General features: G+C 37.4%; 2 protein-coding genes across 2 annotated transcripts in view; both read left to right on the top strand.

Moving 5' to 3' along the window:
• The window catches only part of Trim2 (tripartite motif containing 2), a 109,772-nt gene extending 96,567 nt beyond the window's left edge, over positions 1 to 13,205 (top strand). The window contains exons 11-12 of the mRNA XM_076864485.1: positions 2,858 to 2,998; positions 8,455 to 13,205. Of these exons, the coding sequence (XP_076720600.1) occupies positions 2,858 to 2,998; positions 8,455 to 8,607 (294 nt within the window). The 3' untranslated portion in view covers positions 8,608 to 13,205. The remainder of the gene's footprint in view (positions 1 to 2,857; positions 2,999 to 8,454) is intronic.
• Positions 13,206 to 17,218: 4,013 nt separating this feature from the next.
• Mnd1 (meiotic nuclear divisions 1) overlaps positions 17,219 to 27,079 on the top strand; it is a 57,948-nt gene continuing 48,087 nt past the window's right edge. Inside the window, exons 1-3 of the mRNA XM_076865079.1 lie at positions 17,219 to 17,229; positions 21,230 to 21,295; positions 25,447 to 25,504. Coding sequence (XP_076721194.1) covers positions 17,227 to 17,229; positions 21,230 to 21,295; positions 25,447 to 25,504 — 127 coding nt within the window. The 5' untranslated portion in view covers positions 17,219 to 17,226. The remainder of the gene's footprint in view (positions 17,230 to 21,229; positions 21,296 to 25,446; positions 25,505 to 27,079) is intronic.

The following is a 27,079-nucleotide window of genomic DNA, read 5'->3' as shown; positions in this document are numbered from 1 at the left end:
TCTCAGCTCATATTTCTGCCTCTTAATATGTTTTTATCTGAATGATCTGTAAGTAATTCAATGACTCTTAGATGGAAAACAAAATATGAGAAATTTATAACCATTAAAGTTCTGTAAACTCATCAAGTTCTCAAGACAGTAGAGATAGATTATTTTAATTATTTAAACCCAGTTTTCTTCTTAGTTAAGAAAGTCATAGCCTTTTGTTTTTCTCTTCTCTCTGATAGCTACTGACGTGCAACTTCTCTGAAATACGTGGGCTCTTTGGTTTCCCATGTGACAGCAGTAGTTCTGAACTCAGGTCACTTCTCTGTTGGTAAATGTAAAAACTGTACTCATAAGTCAGTGCTACCAAGTAAGTCTGCTGTAGTTAGTTCTTCAGCTATGTACAGTACTTTTCCCCCCCTAACGCTGGGGATTGATCCCAGGCCTCACACATTAGGCAAGTGCTCTATGACTGAGCTACACTTCCCAGCCCCTGCAGTACATGATTGGGGAATAGTTCCAAGACCCCCGGGGGAGCCCCCAAAACTATACAGCACCAAACTCTATATAAATAGTATGTTTTTCTTACATATACCTATGATGAAATTTAACTTATAAATAAGGCACAATAAGCCATTAACAGTAATCACTAATAATGGAATAGAACAATTAAAATGATATGAAAGTTACTTATAACTTATGAATTGTTTATTTCTGGAATTCTCCACATCATATTTTCCTGCTCCAGTGGTATAGGTAACTGAACCTGAAGAAAATAAAACCCCAGATTAGGGGAGATGACTGTATATATTTTCTTTTTATTATAAAACAAGTAAGGCAAGATTCAGCGTTCTCCATTATTCTAATATGAAGAAGCAGCAGTTATGCCAAGGAAATACAGTGACTCAGAAAGATAAGCACAAACAAACTTATTATCTGTAGGAATTAATCAAGGAAAGATCAGAGAATAATAAATGTGTCTTCAACAGCATAGACACCTTCCCATTGGCCTTTTTCTTTTATATATTTTATTTGTTCCCATTGGTCTTTAAAATTAGAAGGATGTGGATAAAAGGTGACAGAAAGGGTCAGGGTACTTTTTTTATGCTTTATTTTTGGGGAGGTAGAGGGGTTGTGTGTGCCAGAAATTAAACCCAGGTCCTGGAACGTGCTAGGCAAGTTCTGTACCATGAACCACATGCCAGCCTTCAGTCAGGGAAAACTTAAAACACCCTAGTGAAGGCTGGTTGTTCTTATGTCTGTTCTTTGTGAAGAACCAAAGAGGTCCTCAAAGGGCCTGAGCTCATCCTCAAATTAGATCTACGCTCACATATGGTGAACTTTCTCAGGCCACATTTAAGTCATCTCTACTCTAAAGGTACCTGGAGTGTAGTCCTTTTGGATTTGTTATTGAGTATCTCTGTGTATCTAGACATCATGGTGATGGATGTTTAAATAAAGTCTCAAGAGACATTTCAGAGCCATTAAGTCTCATCTAAGCATCAAGATAGAATTGTTTAGTGTTATCATTAAAATGTTGAAGATAACATTAACACATTAAAATGTTAATTATTTCAAAATCAGTACTCTGTATTATATATAATATATATAAAATATATATATACACACACACATATATATAAAACATAGTAACACTGTATTAATAAAAATATTTACTTAACCACAGCAAATCCCATTGCTTGATCACTGTGCTTGATCACATCAGAAATCAAAGAGAATTTGCTTAAGATTTCTGTGGTGGCACACGCCTGTAATCCCAGAAGCTTGGGAGGCTAAGGCAGGAGGATCATGAATTCAAAGCCAGCCTCAGCAATTTAGCGAAGCCCTAAGCAACTCAGCAAGACCCTGTCTCTAAATGAAATATAAAAAAGGCTGGGGATGGGACTCAGTGGTTAAGTGCCCCTGAGTTCAATCCTCAGTACCAAAAAGAAAAAGAAAAAAAAAAGTTCTATTTATCCCCTCACTTCTCTCTTTTTTTTTTTTTTTTTTGAGAATTTTTAATATTTATTTTTTAGTTTTTTTTTTTGGCGGACACAACATCTTTGTTTGTATGTGGTGCTGAGGATCGAACCCGGGCCGCACACGTGCCAGGCAAGCGCACTACTGCTTGAGCCACATCCCCAGCCCCTATCCCCTCACTTCTAACAATCACTGTAGGTTCTGTTTGTCAGAGCCTTAGAATCATATAGACTACCTATATTAACTGGATTAAGTCCTTTGCTTACTCTTCACCTGCTACCATTGTGCAAGTGGCTGTGCACACACACACACACACACACACACACACGCACGCACGCACGCACACTCTGAATCTCCTCTTGTATGGAGTCCAGCCTCCTCTTTCTTGTTATGTGATGTAGGAAAACAGTAATAAATTCTGAGCTTTCTGATCTAACAAAAACTCCCACTCTGGTCTAAACTGAATGACTTTCTATCCCACTGGAAATACAATGTCCATTCTTGAAATTGAGCTGTTTAAGTCAGAAAGAATAATATTGCTGAAAATTATAGCTCTACTTGCTCATACCACCTTATATTTGTATTTTATGATTTACAACAAAAGTATTTTTCACATCAGTATTTAATAACTAGATATAAACCGTAAAAAAGAGAAGAGTGACTTAACAAATTATGAATCAGGTTTCTGTAGTACGTTGAAGAACCACAGGTGATAGACAGTTTCAGTTTGTAGATTTACTTTTTTTCCTCAGGAATGCCTTATATTATACCTATAATATAATATAATATATAATATTTGTTGCAAGTAACCTGTTCAGAGAGAGATTTTTTTTAAGTCCCTAATGTTGGGTCCATGATTTTAATGTAAAACAATTTACAAATATTTCCACAGGTGTTTAATCAGGAAGGAGAATTCATGTTGAAGTTTGGCTCCAACGGGGAAGGAAATGGGCAGTTTAATGCCCCCACAGGTGTAGCAGTGGATTCGAATGGAAACATCATTGTGGCAGACTGGGGAAACAGCAGGATCCAGGTACACTGAACACTAATCATGGTTAGAAGTTAGGATTTGTTCAAAATGAAGAACTGGTTGTCCCCCAGATTGGGGGTATTGGGGGTATTTTCCCTTCTCCACTGGTTAAGTCACCAGAAGGACCAAACAATGCAAGCTGGAGTAGACCAAAGGCACATGCCTACAGCAGGAGATCCTCTATTTCAGGGTTTTAAACATGGATCCCATAGAATCCCAATTTGGGTTCATTTGTGGATGGAATTCAAAAGATTCATTGAGCAAAAATACTACATTATTATTTTTACTAATTTCTGAGTGAAAATTGTCATTTCCCTTTATTTTGAGTATAGGTAACAATCCGCAGTAGTTTTAGTAATACCTATGATTTTGTCACCAAGAAAAAAATCAAAGAAATTTTATGTCACATTACAATTGTTGCAGACACCCCCAGTTGTCACTTATACTCATCATTCCCATAAAATTATAGTAATTATTAAGCCTTTAGCTATTCCTTGTATTTAGTGTTTCAATTTAAAAAGCACACATAAGCCAGGTGCAGTGGCACATGCCTGTAATCCCAGAGGCAAGAGGATTGGAAGTTCAAAGCCAGCCTCAGCAACTTAGCAAGGCCCTAAGCAACTTAGAGAGACTCTATCTCTAAATGGCTGGGGATGTGACTTAGTGGTTAAGAGCTCCTGGGTTCAATCCCTGCTACCAAAAAAAGAGAGAGAGAGAGAATTCTGTAAACACTCTACATATTACAGATTTAACAGCTTAGATAAAATGGATAATTTGTCAGAAACTACAAATTCTATAACTCACTCAGTATGAAATAAATAATTTGAATAGCCCTATAACTGTTAAGGAAATTTAATTCATAATTTTCAAACTCTCCAGAAAGAAATGTCAGGGCTCAGAGGGTTTCACTGAAGAATTCTACTAACTGTTTAAAGAAAAATTAATGCTAATTCTACATAGTTTCTTCCAGAAAAGAGAAAACAAGGAAACACTTTCCCAACTCACTTTCAATCCTACTGCTGAAGTTGTGATAGCAAAATCAGACACAGACAATACAAAAAACAAAACTACAGACATACATATTCCTCATAAATACAATGAGTTCATCCCAGAATTTTTAACAAAATACTAAGAAATGGAATTCAGCAATATGTAAAAATCCCTCTATAACCAAGTAGAGTTTATTCCAGGGATGCAGGGCCAGCTTAGAATTTAAAAATCAGTCAATATTAATCCACCATATTATAAGTCTAAAGGAGAAAAATTATGATATTAATTGATGCAGAAAAAACATTTGACAATATTTGATACACTTTCATGATGAAATAGAGAGTCTTTCTCTACTTGATAAAGAACATCTGTGAAACCTTTGGTTAGCAGCTTTCTCTTGGGTGAACATCTGAACACCTTTCGTGTACGGTCGGGGACTAAACAAGGATATCTGTCCTCACCATCCTTATCCAACATAGTAAGGGAAGGTTCAGCCAGCACAATAAAGAAGAAACAGGAAATGAAAAGCTTACAAGTTGGAAAGGAGGAAATTTAAAACTTTGCATGTTCGCAGATAAAGGATCATTTACATGAAAAATGCCAAGGAATCTCTAAAAGTTTCCTAGAACTAATAGGGGAGTTGAGCCAGATCACAGAATACCAGATCGACATAACAAAAATCAGCTGTACTAGTGTGCTTCCAATGAGCACATGGAAGCCAAAAATTCAAAATACAATACCATTTACAATTGCAAAAGAAAAAGAAAAATTGAAATTTTTCGGTATAATAACAAAATATATCCAGTATTTATATACTGAAAACTATAAAATGCTAATAAAAGAAGATCTAAATAATAAAGGGATAGACAAAGGATGTTCACAGATTACAAGACTCAACAGGGATGGATCAACATGAAGCACTGACTCCGATTAATATACAGGTTTTTAACACAAGATCCAAGCAGTATTTTTTTTTGTAGATAACAAACAAGATTATTTTAATATTTACATGGCAAAGCAAAGACATAGGAATAGCTAAAACAATATTGAAAAAGAAAAATAAATTGAGAGGAATTGCTTCTCCGGATTTCTATATACCTGCATTAATCAAGCCTGTGTGGTAATGGTGGAAGGACAGACACATCCACAGGACACAATCCAGAAATGGCCCCCACATGTATGGCCAACTGATTTTTTTTGAGGTAGACATAAGAGCAATTCAATAGATGAATGACGGACACCCTTTTCAACAAATGGGGCTGTCAAAAGTAAGATAACCACTAAGGCAAAATAAATAAATCTCATAAAAAATTATCTCAAAATGGATCATAGGCTTAAATGGAAAGCTAGAAAACGTTTTGGAGATTGTGTTTTAGAAAACAAACTTTTAAAAGATTTTAAGAGAAACTCTTGGAGACCTGGAGCTTGGTGAAGAGGTTTTTAACAGGATGCCTAAACTAGTATGCATAAGGGGAAAATCAATAAATTAGACTTCATCAAACATAAACATCTAGATCTGTAAAAGAGATAAGGCTAAAAATAGAGGCAAACACACATGGGAGAAAATATTTACAAACCACATTTTTTTCCAACTTTTTTTCTTGGTGCATTATAGTTATACATAATGGTAGAGTTTGTTGTTACATAGTCAAACATGCACACAGTGTAATGATATAATTTGGCCAATATCGGTCCCCAGTATGTCGCCCCTGCCCTTCCCCCATCCTCCCATGCCCTGTTTCCTTTCCTGTTTTTATTATTTCTCTTTGATTTTCATGAGATCCCCTTCCCCACCCTTTCTTTCCCTTTTTCCTTTCTAGCTTTCACATATTCAAACCACATTCCTGATGAAGGGCTTACACCTTGTGTGTGTAAAGACTCAGAACTGTCAGGTGCAGTGACATATGCCTGTAATCCCAGCAGCTCTGGAGGCTGAGGCAGGAGGATTATGAATTCAAAGCCAGCCTCAGCAACTTAGGGCTATAAGCAACTTAGGGAGACCCTGTCTCTAAATAAAATATTAAAATAGTCAGGGGATGTGACTTGGTGGTTAAGCACCTCTGGGTTCAATCCTTGGTAAGGACTCTCAGAACTCAACAATAAAATAACCAATCTAATTAGAAAGTGGACAAGAGAGATAAAGAGAAGTTTCATTGAATTGATAAACACATGAAAAGATGTTCAACATCGTTAGACATTAGAAAAGTGCAAATTAAGACCATGATGAGGTACTATTGCAATCATATTTGAACAACTAAAATTAAAACTATTGATAATGCCAAATACCGGTGAGAATGTGGAGAAATTAGATCGCTACTACATTGTTAGTGGGAATACATAATAGCACAATCAACCTTGAAAATAGTTTGGCAATTTCTTTAAAAAACTATAAACATATACTTACTGTGCATCCCAGGAGTTGCATGACTGGGAGTGTATCCCAGAGAAATGAAAACTATGTCCACATAAAAGCTTATATGCTGTCATTCATAGAATGTATCTTTGTAATAGCCCCAAACTGAATCAGCCAAGATGTCCCTCAGTAGATTTATGGCTAAACAAGTTGTGATAGTTCCACACTATGGAATACTACTCAGCATTTAAAATAGGCTAATGATACACTCAATAGGTTGGATGCATCTCAAGGGCATTGTGGTGAGTGAAAAAGCCACTTTGAAAAGGTCACATAGTACGTGATCCCATTTATGTAACCTTCTAAAAATGACAAAATTATAGAGAGGGAAAATGAGGGCAGTGGGGCCAGGGAAGTCGGGTAGCTCTCAAGGAGTAGCAAGAGTAAGGTCTTCATGAGGATGTAATAGTTCCGTTGATTAATTGGTTACCTTCCAGAAATGAAAAAAAGCACTAAAACATAATTCTTTACATTAAGAACAAAGCTTTTGGATCCTCAAGTTGAAGGAAGACTGTTCTCTAGTTTCTCTGTGTTCATACCTTCATGGATCTAAATACATGTTTCCAGATGGCACTATTCATCCTTGCTAATGTGGCCCGATGTGTTTCTGGAAACCCAGAGTGCACTGTCAAATCCAGCTACTTTCAGGGGTCTCTGTGAGGACAGCTTCCATCATCAGTTTGAATATGAAACAGGGACTTCTCAGGAAAAGAATTGAGACTATAAATATAACACAAATGCTTTGATTTCTCCAATATACTTACTTACCTTGCTTAATTATCCCAGAGGACATCTATATTGAAAGAGATATTCTGTATCTCATGAGAACTATGTCAAGGGTCTAATGTACCACAGAAGTAAACCAAGTTCACTAAATAGGACTATATGGGACTATCAGTGCTAAAAATTGTGGCCCTCATAGCACCACTAGTTACACTGCCTTTTAAAACACTGTGTGGGCCAGCAGAAGTGGTGACACATGCCTGTAAATCCCAGTGACTCAGGAGACTGAGGCAGGAGGATCACAAGTTCAAAGCCAGCCTCAGCAACTTAGCAAGGCCCTGAGCAATTTAGAGAGACCCCCTCTCAAAAAAATTTAAAAAGGGCTGGGGATATGTCTCAGTGATGGAATGCTCCTGGATTCAATCCTTAGTTAAATCACTACAAAAAAAAAAAAAAAAAAAAAAAAAAAAAAAAAACACCACATGGGCCAAAGAAAGTGGTATATGGTCAAAACAAACCAGCCTGGCTCTGGTAAAGAAAAAGCATAGGGACGTCAATTTGTTCCTTTTATTTTATAAGAAGGTTATTAACCAAAAAGAAGACCTTTTTCATATCTAAACATACACATTGAATCATGGACTTCTTACAATTTATTCTTTTTGGGAAAAGGAAAAAGAAATCTCGATTTTGCCATAGCCCATTGTGACTCATTCTTTGATCTAGTTGCTGATTTTTCTCCTGTAAGAGTGGGCGTGAGCCAGGTGAGGTGGTCTACACCCATAATCCCTGCACCTCAGGAGGCTGAGGCAGGAGGATCGCAAGTTCAAAGCCAGCCTCAGCAAAGATGAGGCGGTAGGCAACTCAGTGAGTCCCTGTCTCTAAATAAAAATATAAAATAGGGATGTGGCTCAGTGGTCAAGTGCCCCTGAATTCAATCCCCAATACCCAAAACAAAACAAGAGTGGGCATGAGGTGGAGATTTAAAGCTGGAAGGAAAAGAAGTCAAAGCAGCCTGAAAAATAAGGTTAATTCATTTTTTAAGCACTATCCAGAGCCGTCCCCACCAAATCCTTGTGCGACTAGTTTCAAAATCCAAGGGAGATCTGGCAGCCAGGGGCGTGTTCTCTATCAGTGACTCTGGGTGTAAAGAGAGGCAGGAGGAGAAGCAAGGTAAGAATGAGTGGAGGGAAGGGCTATGCCCAAGGGGGTCTAAGAAAACCTAGGGGTGAGCACACTTTTATATTAAAACCGTTAGCATCCAGCATTCTGTAAACCGTATTTCAGCACATTACCATCACATCTTCCCTGATGATCTGGCTTTCTGTTTTTACAGGTGTTTGATGGGAGCGGATCGTTTTTGTCCTACATTAACACATCTGCTGACCCGCTCTACGGCCCCCAAGGCCTAGCCCTAACTTCAGATGGCCATGTTGTGGTTGCAGACTCTGGAAATCACTGTTTCAAGGTTTATCGATACCTACAGTAACGGTGGCCAGCCAGATGTCCCCTCGAGACGGTCTTGCACTATAAACTGGAATGGATTTCTCCACCCGGGACCAGATTATGACTAGACTTTTCATGCTAGAAGGAATCTTTGATGAACTTTCCATGGTTATTTCTGAATGTAACAATTTCCTTAAAAAACTGCTCATCCAATTTCTAGAATTCACCATTAGGGTTTTAAAAAAAAAAAAAAAAAAAGTCTTCTACTGAATATACAAACTGCGAAGTTTTACACCTGTGAACTATGGCTTATAGGACAGGGATTTATGTAGTTAAATTAATTTTGCAAATCAAACAAACATTAAACAAAAACTAGCATATGTAAAAATATTTGTTAATCCTGTGAATGATAGCCTTTGCGCAGAGCTTCCAAAAACAAATTCTGTCGTCCTTATATACTTTATTTAACCCAGGTCAGAAGACCTGCGGAACCTTCTAACCTCACTTTTACAGTATGGTTTTTTTTTTTTCTTTCTTTCTTTCCTTCTTTGGGAGGGGGGAGCTGGTAATCGACAACTACATATTACTTACTTCAGAAAAAAAAAAAAAAAATTGAGGCTGTCTTGCAAAATCCTCCCAGCTCTGATTTGCAGACAACACTTGAGAGTCAATGCAGATTTCCCAACTTTTCTGGGTTAGATCAAAGATCCTTTCTGTCTGTTCTTTTCACCTTCTCTTTCCTACTCACCTGGTATCAGAAAACAAAGTACATTTTCCGAGAAACCTGAAAAATCTCTGATGCTTTGAAAAATCATCTTACAGAAGTAATACTACCTTTCAGTCAACGAATAGCCCCATTAACTCCAGATGAATATACTGGAACGTAATCAAGAAAAGGTCACGTTTTATCTGTGCCATGTTTTCACATGTGTCTTTCTTTCCTCTTCCTCTTCTTGAAAGCAAGAGCTTTACCTTCTGCAAAATGTCAGCACATGTAGTAGGACACCAGTATCCTAGGAGCCCTTTGGAGGACCCATGGTGTCAACCAAAGGCATGTGGATTGGTTAATGATTTCCCCTTAGCGAGTGTTACCAAAGTTCTGTTATCTCGAGAGCATTACAGGTAAGAGCATGTTATGGTTATTTATCATTGTTCAATGAATAGTAGAGGTACCAAGGGACTATGTATACATGATTAGGGTAAGATAGAATGTATAATATAAATATATATATAGCTTTGGTGTATTGAAATAGGCAGCACTCTGAAAGACAGAAGCATTCTGTCCAGCCATTCTTCAGCACATTCCTTTACTAATGCAGCTCAAGCCGTCCTTGTGGAGCAAGCCCTAACACAGGTTTGATGTTTGCCATTTCCCGGGAACGATGGTGGTGGCTGATCGTCTTGTGTTTCAAAAGAGAAGAAAAATGAGAAAAAACAGGTCAAAATAAAAGTTGAACTGGACTTACATCTGAACTAAGTATAAATGCATTTTGAGAAATGTTAAGAACAATTTAGTCAATCTGTCATTGATACTGTAAAATAAGATGCAGTCTGTTTCCACTGTTTAATTTTCTACTCAGTTCTACCAAACAGGATGTCATGTTTGAGGTTTTCAATAATGACTTTGGGATCTCTTTCATTAAAAGCACCTTAGAACTTGTACTATAAGAAAACATTTCCTGTATGTATTATTATATGAATGTGATGCTTATTTCTTATTAATTTAAAATTCAGCCATCCTCTATATAGAACTTTTTAAAAATTTGGAAGGGAATCTAGCAACTTCCAGTTGCCCATTAAATTTATTATGCCCAAATCAGCTCTGAAAAAAAAGCTTTTTCAGAAGGAGTAACATTTAGGTTTAGTATTTTTTTTTTATTATTTTTTAGTTTTTGAATTATCAAGTCTGTGTGATGAAGTTATAAAATCCAATAAAATTTTTAGAATGTTAAAGTAAGACTTTGTTTCCTAATGCCAGTGAAATAAGTCTTTGATTTTTTTTTTTTTTCTTGGTGCTGGAAATTGCAAATGTAAGCGCCAGTTCTACCACTGAGCTACACCTGCAGCCCAAGACTTTGAATTGAAATGTTCCTATTTACAGAGTCCCTTCTAGGTTCTAGGCACTCTTCTAGGCACTGGGAATAGACTAATAAATAAAACAAACAAAAACATCCCTGTCCCCTTGGAGTTTACATCCTGGGGAAGGAATTTCATTTGCCATTTACTATAAAATCTTCTGCCTAAAAGGGAGGCTAGACTCTTAATAGTTCCTGGACTATTTAAAAGAAAGCCTTTTAAATTGGTTGTTAATTTTAGTTTATTTTCATAAGTGTAAATGGCTTCCTATTTAAATTCTATCACAGACTGTTGGGTTTTTTGTTTGTTTGTTTGTTTCTCTGGCTTTGCGGTGCTGGGGACTGAACCAGGGCCTTGACATACTAGGTAAATGCTCTACCATCGAGCTACATCCCCAGCCCTAGACTATTGATTTTTAAACTAGTTTACCTACAGAGGGTTTTTTTGTTGTTGTTGTTTTCTTTTTTACTTTTTTTTTTTTTTTTTGCACATTGAAGTATTTGTGAACTTAGAAATGAATTTAAAAATTAATCAGCCGCCATCATATCATATCAGGCCAAGTATCTAAATACATAGTTAATTTTTTTCCATGTCAATTTTGGCACAAACTGGAATGGATGTATAGATAGTTTGATTTGGACCTGTTCCACTGTCTCTTAACTAAACCTATGCTATGGGCACTCCAGGAAACACTATATTTTTCCCCCAGAATATGTAATCATATATATTAAAATATAGATAACATTTCATACCTGGATACATATGTACATTTACTGTATTTCTGGTGAGCATATTTTGGGGAGAAAGTGCTGCTGATAAGATACAAATAGATACGATTTAAATGAAATTTTGTCACATTCTATGGAAAATGGTTTCTGGTAAACTGAGAAGGATATTAAAATAAGTGGCTTTTATTCTGGGCTACCATTATTATTTGGTTTCGCTTTGTCAAGTGTATAGAACCTGTCATACATTCATGATAAGTAGCACTGAGAAAGTACTCAAAATTCCCCCGGGCACTTATGGCATAGTATTGCCAATTAGGATTTGAAGGTCAGTGCATTTTCCCCCAATACAGACCTCCCCTGCTGGACATGGGGATGGAGGGAGTTACTTGACCATCCTGAAATATATAAATAAAAAGCCTTTATGACTGTGTTTGCCATTTTTTTTAATGGCATATAGTATTTTGGTGAAGTTTTAGAACCCATAATTAAACAAGTCTCCAGGTTTCCTTATGACTAGATTTGAGGCCGATTAATACCCCAGATCCATGCAACTATTGCACACTTGCTTCCACTACTAAATATACAGGGTATCCTAGAATGGAATTAACTGGAATAGTAGTACCTTACTTAGTATCTATGGATCCTCATACTGAAGGGTCAACATAAATGCTTAGGTAATACCTACTGAATAAATTGGAGGAAACAGCAAGTCAACAGCAAATAATCTGCAGTTCTCTTCAAATGGGAAAAATCTTTTTGTACATTTGGGTACTATGACATCCTCTCTATTCACCAGCTTCTGAAAAGGGAGGAGTGTTTTTAGTTGAATAATTTTAAAACAAGGCATTTCCAGGCAGGATAAAATTAAAGCTATTTGATGCAGACCTTATCTAATTTTGCTTTAACCGGAAGTCGTATAATACTGTTGCTTTCTGTAAATGTTGCAGGGTTTTAAACTTTACAATTATTTTTAATATTTTTGATATCTAGGAATCTAGCATTGCCATAAAGGAAACTAAGTGCCCATTAAAGATTTATTTGGTATAAATACTTTTTTGTTTTGTTTTAAATGACAGTAAGCTACAAATCATGATGCTAATCTTAAAAACTTTCTAAAGATGAATTGTGTGGCAGTGATTGTGTGATCTGTTTGTGGAGAATGTATGAAAGCTATTAATATTCTAGAATAGGTTAATAAATTGGCTATGTTGTTCCAATGAATGTACAGCACTTCCATTAACTTTTGAAAGCAACACAGCCTTAAACTCAACTCAATGCTTTTGCTTTATGACATGGGGAATGTTCTGTCATCAAGAGTGTTTTTGGTTTTTTTTTTTTTTGCAGTGCTGGGGGGTCAAACCCAGGGCCTCGCGCATGGTAGTCAGGCGCTCTACCACTGAGCTACTCCCCAGCACAACAGTGTATTCTCGTAACAGAATTCTTTTGTATCATTCTCAACTCTATAGCCTTTCAATCCAAGGTATGAGTATGAAGATTTTTTGCTTCCTTTGTTTTCTTTTTAGATTTTGTACATTCCATCTTTATAGGTCCATTTCATATGTTTTGTGTATAGAACACTAAGTCTTGCGCTCTCTGACATTGATACTGATATATTCTTATCATTTGTTATTTTATGAATCAAAATGCTGACTGCCTATTTAAAGAATGAACGCTGTGCATCAAAGTGTTTGTATGTTCGTAGCTACATACGTACCACAGTATTTTGGATGCTTTAGTCTACAATAAAACTTTAAATTAATTCTGTCTTGAAACATAGGAGAAACAAGACTCGTGTATATCTTTACCATGCACAAAAAAAAATCTCAAATCATTATAATAAAGCTTGTTTTCTCCATTTCTAGAGTGAATGTTTATTTATTTAACAAATTATTTCCCTGAGAGAAGGGGACTAAAGGAATATTCTAGAATACATGGAAGATGGCAATAATTCAAACTGTTTATATTAATGAGAAGAAGCTTAGTAAAATTTTTGTTGGTTATGTTGCCAGCCATCTGTTAGCATTTAGGATGCATGTTAATCAAGAATTTGCAAAATCCTGAGACACATGTACAGCATATATGTTTAGAAAGTTATTAATCATTGTCTTTATAATCCTTAAAGAACTGCAAGATAACAAGAACGTCCACAGTCACGGCAGACACATTTCTATAGATCAAAGGACCTGAGAGCGAACTCACTACAAACATTGTGTTTAGGGCCCAGAATTTAATCACATAGAGTTCATTAGGATAAAACTTTCTATGTCATGTCAAGCAACTGGCCATGCATTGCAAGCACTAGTCAAATCATCTAGAGAACACACTTCTTGTGTACCAGACTTTCAGCTAAGTGTAAGGGATACAAAGATGAATAATGAACACACCTGGACAGCCCCCTGGGTCTTCAGTCTTTAGAGAAGCCTGATGATAAATGTATAAATGTCACATCTTTTCAAAAAAGTTTTCACATCCTCAAAATGTTTCTTAAGGGCTGGAGATGTGGCTCAGTGTGGAGCACTTGCATGGCATATGTGGGGCACTGGGTTTGATCCTCAGCACTATGTAGAAGTGAATGGAATGAAGGTATTGCATCCATCTACAGATAAATAAATAAATAAAATCTTAAATATAATCTCTATTAATAATGTCAAAGTTGTCATTTAAATTCCTTTATCTAGGGGCCAGTATCTTTTCCACGATTATGTGTGGTGTCCAGGCTTGGTGCTTATTCTTTTGTCTTCCTGTAAGTGAATCTTACCTCTTTTTGTTGTTTGTAAGCAAGTTTCCAGCTTGTTTTGCATGTTTATATGTTTGTATATATTTTTCATACATTTCCAGATTCATTTGTAGACTTTAATCATTAAGCCTCTGATTCATATTTACTGTGACAGAATGAACACTAAAATTCATCTTAGTTTGAGATTAAATTTAAGTATCCTTTGTGAACAATGAAGGATTTTTTTGTTTTCTTGAGGGTTCAAAAACATTCAGAATTGATTGGAACTCTGAAAGAGAAAACCTAAGTTAGAAGGAGAGATGAAACAACAGAAATTAGAAAAAGATCCCACAAGACACCATTGACTACTGACTGTGAATATTAATATTGTTGAATCCTACTTCTATTCTTCATTTATTTTTTTCTTTACCCACGGAGGTACCCTTACCATTGTGCCCCCTTGGAGTCTTTCAGACTCAGCAGGGGTGGGGGGTTCAGCATATTTTAGATGGCCCGTTTGGGACATATTTCACATAAAGCCAAATACATCTCTCTGACGAGAAGAGTTCATTTAAGCTACAGGTTGCTACTGCCCAAATTAGGAGACAGGCAGGGCAAATAGACTTTAGGTCCTCTATTCATCCTACTGGTTTTGTTGTTGTTGTTACCATGGTCGCTGAATAATTGTCTAAGCACTTGTACACCAGATTTTCAGCTAAGTGTAAAGGATATAAAGATGAAAAATGAGGACTGTACCATCCTAAACCTTACAGTCTGGTTGGTGAAACATCAGATACTTACAATACTATAATCTGTTTTTCAAATATTTATAAAATATTTTAGCAATATTTGCTAATATATATCCATTAGCCAATATTTATTGAGCAGAGTATGTTCAATACTTCAGAGGAAATAGCAGTAAATAAGAGTCCCTGCTGGTAATGTAGCTCAGGGGTAGAATATTTATCTAGCATGCACATGGCCCTAGGTCCAATTCCTAGAACTCTAAAGGAAAAAAAGAAGCCCCTGTTCTCATGGAGCCTTATTCTACTGAGACAATAAATGAATGTAAATAGGGCCCACTACAGAATTTGTGGGGCCTAGTGTGAAACATAATCACAGGATCCATTGTTTAAAAAGCATGGAAAAGGCTTTTCCCTTTCTTCTGGGGTCTCTCTAACTGATCATGGTATTTTTCTTTTGCATTTTAATGTCACACTCCCTTGGCATGGGGACACTTGCTGGTTGACTGTAGTTTCATTGGCACTGGGTGCCACAACTTGCAACTCGGATGTGCCCCACACTCAAGCTTAATGAGTTGGAGAGAGGATGGGTTGTCCAGGGAAGAACAAATAGTTGAACATGGCAATATCACAGAAAGCTCAAGAAGAGGTCAGGTGTGGTGGCACATGCCTGTAATCCCAAGGGCTCAGGAAGCTCAAGCAGTAGGATTTCAAGTTCAAAGCCAGCCTCAGCAACTTTGTGAAGCCCTAAGCAACTTAGTGAGACTCTCTCTAAATAAAATATGAAAAAAAGGGCTGGGGATGTGGTTGAGTGCCCCTGAGTTCAATCCCCGGTTCCAAAAAACAAGAAGAAAGCTCAAGAAGAAATGATGAGCAATGAGGCAATTTTACCATCATTTGTTCAATATATATATCACCAATTACTTCATATTTTTCTCATATCTCCTTTATTTTTTTAACTATCACAGTACCTACTTTAACCATATCATGACCAATACATGAGAAAGTTAGGATATGTTAATTACATTTTCTCTAGTACATATTAAAACATTTATTAATTGGATACCCATTTACTATTTTCAAATTATGTCCTGTATCATATAAGGCGCTTTAAAAAAAACTGAATTAATGAAACTGCAGTTCAATGTACCCCTTCTCCTGCTTTCATAAGAAGCAACAAGGACTTCAAATTCTTATTTTAAAGGTCATTAAGTCTTTAGTAAAATTGTTATGCTTTATAATAATTCAAAAATCCATATAGATTTAAAAATACTTGAACTTCTGGCAGATATATATATATATATATATATATATATATATATATATATATATATATAAAATATATTTAGTGTTTTTCAGGAGAAAGGACCTAGGCATTTGCTCTGAATCTGCATCTACTACCATAAGGTACCATATTTTGGATCCATTTGATTTTAAATTCATTGGATTTTTTAAATATCTTTATTTTTTAATGTGGTGCTGAGGATCAAACTCAGTGCCTCACACTTGCAAGGCAAGCGTTCTACCACTGAGCTACAGCCTCAGCCCCAAAGTTATTGGGTTTTACTTTTTTAAAAACCTAAGGGAAAAACAAGAATACAAACTGGTTTTTAATTTTACTTTTATTTTTTTGACAGCACAGGGGTACTCAACCACAGAGCTACTTCACCAACTCTTTTTGTTTTGAGATAGTCTCCCTGTGTTGCTCAGGCTAGCCCCAAACTTGCCATCCTCCTGCCTCAGCCTCCAGAGTAGCTGGAATTGTAGGTGTGTGCCAACGCACTCCAAAATCGCCTATTTTTTAGACCAAATTAAGGTGGGACTGCCACTGCAGAGAAAAATGCACGTAAAAACAAAGACTCAAAAAACTTTCTTTCAGAAAAGAAGAAAAGCCAAACACAACACAGAAGAAAAAAAGGAGAAAACAACTTGGTGACGCCCTCCTCCCGGGCCCCGCCCTCCTCCCGGGCCCCGCCCTCCTCCCGGGCCCCGCCCTCCTCCCGGGCCCCGCCCTCCTCCCGGGCCCCGCCCTCCTCCCGGGCCCCGCCCTCCTCCCGGGCCCCGCCCTCCTCCCGGGCCCCGCCCTCCTCCCGGGCCCCGCCCTCCTCCCGGGCCCCGCCCTCCTCCCGGGCCCCGCCCTCCTCCCGGGCCCCGCCCTCCTCCCGGGCCCCGCCCTCCTCCCGGGCCCCGCCCTCCTCCCGGGCCCCGCCCTCCTCCTAGTCGGCCACGCAGCGGAGCCGCCAGGGGTCGCTGTGCGCCGTGCGGAAGAGGTTCAATCGCCTCCCGGAACTTTCCCCTTCGCTGCTCCGTCCCCTGTGCTTCTTGGCGCCAAAAACAAACTTGCCCTCCCCTGACGCGCCCCGCCCCTCAGCCCGCGCGCCGGCCCTGCTACCCGCACCATGGTAAGAGCTGAGGCCACTGTCCCAGGTCGCCTTTCTCCTCAGTGTCTGGGCTTCGGAGCCCGAGACGACACGGGATCCTCCTGCCCAGGCTGAGGCGCCCGTCATCAGGTCGACGCCGCGGCCCCCGCGCGCTCCCCGGCGGGCACCCGCCTGTGCCGGGGCGGGGCGGCCGGGTTGGGTAGAACGCTGGCGGCCTTGGCGAACGTGACCCGAGAATCCCGTCTACTCGGGGGTTGTTCTACAGGCCGCGAGGCGCCACAGAATCGGTGGCCTGGACGCCTCCGGCTTCGGCCTGAACCGCGAAGGAAAGTGCGGGCGGGCGCGGTGGCGCCAGCGCCACGGGTCCCAAAGGCGCGCTCCCGCGTGCTCCCGAGGGCGCGGTGGCTGTGTGGCCCGGTGCCGCGCACACTCCCGATCTGCCAGAGATCCCAGAAGTACCCGGCGGTCTTCCCTTCACCCCGGTTCACTCGTGAAAATCCCCCGGGTCTTAGCAAACCGCAGGGATCACGCTCTGTGCGTGGCCGCTGCGGGCCTGGGCGGGTGTCGCCTGTGAGCGCGGCGCTGCGCCCGGGTCGTGGGGTTCCCCCTGTGAGCCGGGAGGGTTACCCGCCAGGAAGGTTCCAAACCAGCTCTCCCTGTGAGCTTCATGTCCTCATTTTCATAAAGCTCCAAAGTTTCGTGCGATTTTTTTTTTCTGCTTGTGTTGGCAGAGAATTAACGTCTAATCAAATGAATCTTAAGATTTTAATATCCTAATTTAGTTAAGTGGCCGTTATTTTGCCGCACCGATGATGGACAAGCATCGAGCTGTAGGGTATCTGAAGATACTTGCCCAGCTGTAATTAAGTGATAACGGCTTCTTTGTGGTTTAACTAACAACCCAGGCACCTGGGCATAAAATGGACCCAGAAGCCACAGGACCAGACTTAAAAGAAATCTGTGAACAGTGCTTTGTGTTATCACATTTCTTTTTTTTTTTTTTTTTTTAATTGGTTATTCAAAACATTACAAAGATTGCAGGATCACATCGGTTACACATCCACATTTCTCTTTATAGAGTTGCTGGTCTAGTGTAACCCACTACCGACCCCCGTGCAGCACAGACGCATCAACTTTGCCTTAATCTCTCTATCCATTATAAAACACCTTCTAATATAAATAATTGAATGTGCTGTTAATTCTTTTCAGATGCTTACTTCTGATCATGGAGAACCATGAAATAGAACTTTTTATAAATAGGTACTTGCTATTTTTAAAAAAAATATATGATAAATAGTTTGGTGTTATCTTGGTCAAAGATAAATTTTTGCCCTCTTTCCCGATTGTGAATTAATAACTGTTCCCATCTGGTTGAGCTTATTGAGTAAACAATTACAAGGCTGGGTACATTTTTTAAATTGGAAAAGTACAGCTCTGAGGAAAGCAGATAGCACCTATTTTTAAGTTGTTAAGAGTTTTTTGCTAATTGATCAACAGGGTCCATTTCAGGAATACTGTAATCCTAATTTGAGAAGGCTACTGGGACGCAGGTTTTTTTTAAGTGGTTTACAATATTTTGGTCAACTAGAAAGCAGCATAGTCCTCAGGCCAAGTTTTGAATCTCCTTCTTACTAATTTGAATGCATCTTTAAATTATACATCACTAGATTTTTTCCTAGTACAGGTATTAAATGAGTCCTAATTGGAGGGAGAGGTTTCCTAACACAGGCATTAATATGGCATCCTTTTGTAAAAGTCATTTTAATTCTGACCATGCTAACTCTACTATTGCGTTAATAACAAAAATTATTTCGAGTCATAAAAGAGACTGATTCTGCCTGAAAACAATGGAAATGTATATACATTTCATCCACTTTTCTTGAATAACTTATAGCTGTAAAGAACTTTTCTAAAACCATGTCCCAGGACATTCAATTCTTACTGCCTGAGGGTGTGTGTGTGCCTGGGTTGTGTGTGTATATACACACACACAAGTGTACAAAGTGTACACACAGGTCCACAAGTGTACAAAGGCTTTCCAGGAGCTGTTTATAATCCCAAACTGCTAGGGACCTTTCCTATAACTTTGAGATCTGTTTTCTGCTCATGCACCCACAGACTAAAGTCCTAAAGAGATTTTCCTTGCTCCAGCATAGCCTCTGATGTCCTTTAGATTCTGGGATAAGAAAAATAAGGTTCCCAAATCTGGGCACAGTTAAAATACCTAGAGAGAGCTTTTTAAATATACATACCTGGGGCCCATCTCAAAGAGTGATTCCGTTCATACAGGATGTGCCTGTGCATCAATATTTTTTATTTTTTTGTGGTACTAGAGATTAAACCCAGGACTTGGCATTTGGCTAGGCAAGTGCTACATCCCCAGCCCTGGGCATCAGTATTTTGAAAGCTGAGATGATCCCAATGTCTGGCAGTTTGAAACCCACTGGAAGGAACCAAGAAGTGAGCTGAAGAGCCTTCTAACTGGGTGTGAATTTCATGCTTGACTGATTCAGATACTGCAGGAAGCCAATGTGAAGGGAGACTTGTAAAAAATCTTGGACTCCAGCTCCTCAGCCCTGCGTTTAGTGAACAGATTTATATGGTTTCCTAGAGCTTGCCTACCTGAGATTTGTAGGATTTCTCTTTGCAAGCAAGATAATAGTTATCCCAGAATTCCTTATTAACTCACTCTGCATCATATGTTGGGAATATTGTGAGTGTTGTGAGGTTTGGAAGCCTATACAGCCTTAAATGTTAGAGTTAGGGGCTTTAGATATGTCGCAATTCAGTGCTGGTCCTTACCTCTGTTCTCTCTAACCTGGTTTACAAAACACTGGGAAAGTGAAAGCGGTTCATGCTTTGAAGTTTTTCAATCTGCTGAGAGAGACAAGTAAACACATCTCTTCAATGTGGTAAATGATTTGATGAAAGTGAGTCCTGGGAACACATGCTTGGCCTGTGAGCTCAGGGAAATTCTGGACAGAATTGGGAGACATTTTGGAGTTTTTGATTTGGCAAGAGGAAAGGTGTTTTAGGTAAAGGAATATTTTTTTTTCAAAGGCACAGAAACAAGAGCATGCTTGGAGTAGAGAATTATAAGTGACTTTGGTATTACAACCCAAACTGCTTGTCTCTCCATGTTGTTACCGTAAAACTGTAGGTGGGGAGTGACTATGAGAGGGGTAGGTTGGGGTCTGGTGATAAAGACCTTATATATCATACTGGGGGTTCTAGGATCTCTCTGATAGCTAGGAGCCACTAAAAGATTTTAAGCAAGGGAAAGGCATGGTCAGATTTTCTTTTTCACAATGTAGAATGTGACCTTAGAGGGTGAGACAATGTAATTAGGTGGCTGGAGGTAGATAATGAAAGCCGGAACTGAGGTAGTGATGTTAGGGATGAAACAGACAGGACAGGTTAGAGAAATACTTAAGTGCCAAAATTAGCAGAACTTGGCCATGGTTGGATGTGGGGTAAGAGATGATGGCCCCTAGTATAACTGCCAATCCACTGGCATGGGTAACAAAGTAGTCTCTAACTTAAACTAGGATAACAGGTTTGGGAGTAGGTGTGGGAAAGAAAGAATTCAGCATGGACCACCTGAGTTTAAAGTCTTTCTGGCAGACAGGTAAGTACATAAGATTGATGTAAAGTTTTGTTTTTTTTTTAAAGAGAGAGTGAGAGAGGGGAGAGAGAGAGAGAATTTTTTAATATTTATTTTTTAGTTATCGGCGGATACAACATCTTTGTTTGTATGCGGTGCTGAGGATCGAACCCGGGAGATCGCGCTACCGCTTGAGCCACATCCCCAGCCCCTGATGTAAAGTTTTAAGGTCTCAGTATTCCTGTTAAAACCATGAAAGAGATAAGATCAAAGAAGAGGTGTGAAGAGCTGAGGGCATCAATAGCCCAACACTAGGGGACTGCAGTATTTGAGAGTAGATCAAGGAAAAAGATCAGATTATGTTTTACACTAAGTTTTTAAAAACTTAGTTTTGACTTTTTTACTTTTGTGCTTTAGTCAAAGAAGAAAGGATTGAGTGCAGAAGAAAAGAGAACCCGCATGATGGAAATATTTTTTGAGACAGTAAGTTGTTTTCATTAAAATTTTTAGTATTTTATGTAATTTTCACATTAAGTTTATTTTCACAGTTAGTATATTGTGTATTTTTACATTAATTAATTCACTGTTAGCCACTGCTGCTTTGTTAGAGATCCATACTGTCCAATTTCTTGAAAGATGGATAAAATTTTGCAAACATTTGTCTTCCCATGAACTACAGAGTATGGAAGAATCATGTTCCACTGTTGGTAGAGTCTCATTCACCAGAATTATCTTTCTTATACATATATTTGATTGTATATTCTTTCTGCCTGAAAGTAATGAAAGTAATTCATGTTTACTTAGTGATACTGAGGTGCCAATCACTGTTCTAAGCATTTATCAGAGATTATCTGATTTCTCCATATATCAACCCTATGAGGTATTGATATCATCACTGTTTTACAGATGAGGACTTTTGAGATGCAGAGTGTCTATAAGAAGCCTCTCCTGGATCCCAAAATAGAAGTGACAATACCAGTATTCAAACAAAGGAGATCATCTTATTTTAGAAGGAGTGCCTCTTTGTATTTATTTATCAATCTATCATATGTATTATATGATGCATATATGATCGTTCACAGGCCTCCCTAATTTGCTCCAGATGTTTATGCTTGCCATTAACAGGAAATATGTTTAAAATTCCAACTTTTAAGTAGCAGAGACAGAATTCAAACCCAGCCACCTGGCTCTAGAGCCTGTTCTTATTCTCTTCACCATGTTGCTGTACAATGGCCTTTCTTTGCCTCCAGGTTCAAGTCCAAATAGGCCTTTTACCTTAATCTACATTAACTTCATGTGGCTTGGCAGAAACTTTAACCTACTGACCCCAACTACTGGCTATTTTCATCATATACAGACATGAAGAAGATGGGGAAAAGTGTTCAAGCAGAATATTAAATTGATAAAATTCATTTTCATTTTGATAATGTAGATTCTCAATAAAATGAGCAAAATATTCTGAGAATTTAAAAAGCATGTATTTCTTCTGTGAGTGTAACTTTTACTGTTTCTAAAAGTCATTTGCAATTCAGAATAGTATATCATTAATAATGATGATATCATTAAGAAGATAAATTGGTAAAGTTTGCATATGAAAATTATGACAATTATTCTACTGAGATGAAATATTTTTCCTATAGTCTTAGAGCAAGAAAAATCAATTTAATTCCTACCAGACAGTGGAAAGCTGGGGAAAGTAGTCAGTGAAATTATTTTGTCCTTTGAAGTATTGTTAATTGTCCCAAATATAAAAATTGGCTATTTCTGATTGAGAAATGTTTAACTTTCCCCCTCAATAACATTAAGATACTAAAGACTGATACTAATGAATATTAGCAGCTTAAAGAAGTTTAGTTATCAGTGAGGTTTTGGGGAAAACTAGGAATTAATTCTGTTCATTGGTTTCAATTCATACATGCCTGTTCCTTTTCCACCTTACATCCTAGTTATTTGCTGCTCATTTATGTAGTTCATCAGTTTTTAACAGAATTAAAAGGTATAACAGACTTGAGAAAAGTAATGGAGACCGTTTCATTGTCTCATGAACAGGTTATGATATATCCAGGATCCAGATTGATGTCAAATGTTGACAAATATTAGACACAAACCCTTCATCAATTTGAAACAAACCAACAATATGGTACTCGGGGAAAAGCATGGATTCTAGAATTCAGATTCTGGAATCTTTATTCCAGTTCCATTGTTGGACTTGGCAATTGAAAATTCCAACAAAATCAAATATGGCCGCGCTAGCTTTAGTTACAGAATATGACTTTAGATGTGAATAGTAACTTCATTTTAGACTAATGTCAAGGAGAACTGCTCATGATGTCAAAATTTAAAAAAAAGAAAAAGTATATAAAAATATTGCAATATGATCACAGATATTAACAGTGGTAAGATGATAGGTGGATTTTGTTTTAAGTCTCTTTTCTCATTTACTTATAGCGAACATATATCACCTTTTGAATCAAATTAGAAAACCAATCAACAAAGCACCACATACTTTGGTGCCTCTAATCATAAGTGGTTCATTTGCAAAAGTTTAGAAATCTTTTTAAAATACAGTCTTCAGTAATCCTGACAGTTCATGAAAGGGTAAGAACCTTCTTATCCCTTCATGAACCATTTTATATGTTGAGGTACAAATAGGCTTCCAATAAACTTGAATTTTTCTTAAAATTATCTCAGCAAAGACTTAAATGCATAGCTCTCCATTGGCACACTTATACCCAGAGAATTTTACATAAATCTATAAATAGAATGAGACAGACATATATACATATATATACACACACACATATATATATGGATCTGTTGCATATTTGAAGCTTCCAATGTAATAAAAAAATTCTTTGCCTGTTGCACTTAGGAAGAACATGGGGACAGAATAGCTGTGATTTCGAACTTGAACTTGGAATCTGTTTTACTTAATATTGGTATAACATTAAGAAAGTTCCTTGACTTCTCTGTTTCTCAGGTTCTTCATCTGTTAAAGAGAACAGATGCACCAACCTCACAGTGTTGGTATGAGAATTAAATGAAATAATTTATGTAAAACATTACAAACTCTAGGTCATAAATACTTAATTAATCAAAGTGTTAAACCATATGTCTTCCATGGAATCTTACATGTAGTTTTTTTGGAGGGAAGGGGAACTAACTAGATCTATAATGTTCATTTCCTTTATCATCTGTGCTTAATGCTAGGGAGACTAAGAACTAAGATTTATTTGAGATTATTTGTTCAGTCCATTTGGGTTGTGAGACTCTTTGTGCAAGCCTGTTTGTTTATCCAACAGTCTCATACGGTTGGTCAGTGTGTCTGGGGCTCTCTGGTAACCACATATAAGCAGATCTCTCAATGAATTCATGTTCTTTTTCCAGGCACTACGAAGTATTGCAAAGAGATCGAGTGGATTTATCTAGTGCATTAGAAACCTATAACCAATAATTTATTATATGTTCCCTAAGATTCTAAATTGTCACCTTTAATTCTCAATTGTGCAAAATGGATTGATCTTATACTCTAATGAGTTAGTATTCTCTTTTCACTAAATCTTAGGTGTAGTGAGATGAAATTTTTTCAGACATTTTATTATAAAAAAAGTTCAAACATATAACAAAAACAAAAGAATTTTACAGTGAATACACATATTTCTACTACCCAGATTCTACCATTAACATCTGACTTTACTCACTTTATCATGTATGTATTCATCTATCCACTTCTTTATTCATTCATCAATTTTTAAAATATACTTTAAAGGAATTCATATATAAATAGCCTGGGTACCAGGCCTTTACCAAATATGTGTCTTTTGAATATGTTCTTCTAGGTGGTATTTGTTTTTTCAATTTTTTAGCAGTGTCCATTGGGATGGGCAGAAGTTTTTAATTTTTTTAAGTTTTGTTTCCATCCAATTAAAGTTGCCTTTTCAAGTTTATTTTGGAAGAAATGAATCCCAGATTTCCATAACAATAATAATAGTATTTCTGTTATAATTACTGAATACTTTAGTCTTTTGAGACAGTTTTGTTTTATTATCCAAGTTCTTTTTACCACTTAAACCAAAGCTTATTACAAGTAGAAAAAAGTAGTCAACATTTTTTATGACCATCAGATTAAATATCCTACATGCTTATTTTCCCTCTATGTTTTACTTTGCATATGGTGGGCATGCAACGTGTATAGATGAATGACTGAGAGATGGCTATGGATTGTATAATTTTCTATATTTAGGTGTAACTGCTTCATGAAACCTTAAATGTAAACAAATCTTGACAGTTGTCTGTTGTTTTGATTAGAACTGCTAAATCTGCAGAGTGTAATTTATGCTAAATAAGGCACTATTTTTTATTTGTTTTTCTAGTTCAGCAGGAAGTTGTTCTTTGTTTTAATCTCCACTTATTCTAAAGAATTGTATGCTCAGGCTGAAGTCTATCTGTTTTAAGTTATATGGAGGGTATTGAAGGAGATAATCACAAAGTTTTTTATAGTTCTAAAATGTTTAATTCTATTGCACTCTTTGTTTTCATGCATACTTTTTAATACAATATTTTATGAATATAATTACATAAATGTATAGAAGAAAGTAAATGTGTTTTTCATATTTTCTACTCCTTTTAAACAGAAAGATGTGTTTCAATTGAAAGACTTGGAGAAGATTGCTCCCAAAGAGAAAGGCATTAGTAAGTATTAAAGATATGCTGGGATACTTTGGGAAATATCAGTCATATTCTCTGCAATAATATTTCTTTTTATGAAAAACAAATTTCTAGAGATGAAGAATGTTTGTAAAAATTCCTATGTAATGTCTGTTGGCCATCAGTTCTTATGTTTGGATTATATGCTGTAGAAGAATTAAAATGGAATACATGTATATACTCACACATGCATATACTCACACATGCATATACATACGCAATATACACCCTTATTTTTTAATGTAGTTTATTTCAAAAGAAATGAACATTGTTATGTTCTAGTATTTGTTAAACGTGATTTTGTGTCTTTACATCATGTATTAGTTTCCTAGGGCTGCCCTAACAAATTCCTATATATATATTGGCTTAAAGCAGCAGTAATTTATTTTCTCACAGTTCCGGAGGCCAGAAGTTTGAAATTAATGGGTGGGCAGTTCTGGTTCCTTTGGGAGGCTCCAAAGGAGAATCCATTTCTTTCTTCTTTTCCTAGCTTCTAATGGTTGCTAACAGGATTCTAATCCCTGGCTCTGTCTTCACACAGCCTATCCTTTGCATCTGTGTTTTTCTTTTCTTCTCTCTTCATAAAAACATATGTCATATCTCCTTAACTTAATTTTTAATTACATCTACAAAGACCCTTTTCCCAAACAAGCTGATATTCACAGGTTCCAGGAGGTTAGGACCTTGAATGTATTTGGGGGGTAGGGGAACTACTAAGTCCACTACACATGACATGTTTCTTTTTAAACCTTTCTGATTATGTAAACTATGCATGTTAGTTTATTTTAACAAATTTGGAACTATAAAAACTATAAGGAAGAAGGTGAAATTTTTTCATAATCCTATTCTGAGGTCACCACTGTTAACATTTGGATGTTTCTTGTGTGTGTGTATATTTTTGTCCATCTCTCTGATAGGGAACCATGCTGTGTATGCAGTTTTGTGTTTGTGGGTTTTTTGGGGAGTTGGTATTGGGATTTGAACCTCGGGCCTCATGCTTGCTAGGCAAGTGCTCTACCACTGAGCTAAACCCTCAGCTGTGTATTTTTATATAACATTTTATCATCTACATTTACATCACTTGTGTTAAAAATGATTTTTGACAACTCCATCTCCTAAAATTTCATTTTTTGATCATCCACAATACCATAATTTGGCTTAGATGGTCACTTATTGAACATTTAAATTGTTTCCAAATATTGCTGCTAGAAATAATATGTCATTAACATACAATCTGCTCTGGACTGAATTATTTCCCCCCATTTTTTGTTTGTCTGTTTGATACTGGGGACTAAACTCAGGGGCATTTGACCATTGAGCCAATTCCCCAGCCCTTTTTTTGTATTTTATTTAGAGACAGGGTCTCACTGAGTTGCTTGGCACATACAATAGGAAATAGATATCTGTGTCCTTTTTAGCCATTTTAATGTGTAATCTCACACTGCCTTCAGGGAAGGTAATTTAGTCAAAGTTTCCACTGCTGTGTCTAAAACACCTAATAAGAACAATTAGAGGAAGAGAAGTTTATCTGGGGGCTCATAGCATCAAAGGTCTTAGTTC

Source organism: Callospermophilus lateralis, chromosome 8, assembly GCF_048772815.1.
Source record: "Callospermophilus lateralis isolate mCalLat2 chromosome 8, mCalLat2.hap1, whole genome shotgun sequence".
NCBI classification, from domain to species: Eukaryota; Metazoa; Chordata; class Mammalia; order Rodentia; family Sciuridae; genus Callospermophilus; species Callospermophilus lateralis.
This window is presented reverse-complemented; position numbering and strand designations above follow the sequence as displayed.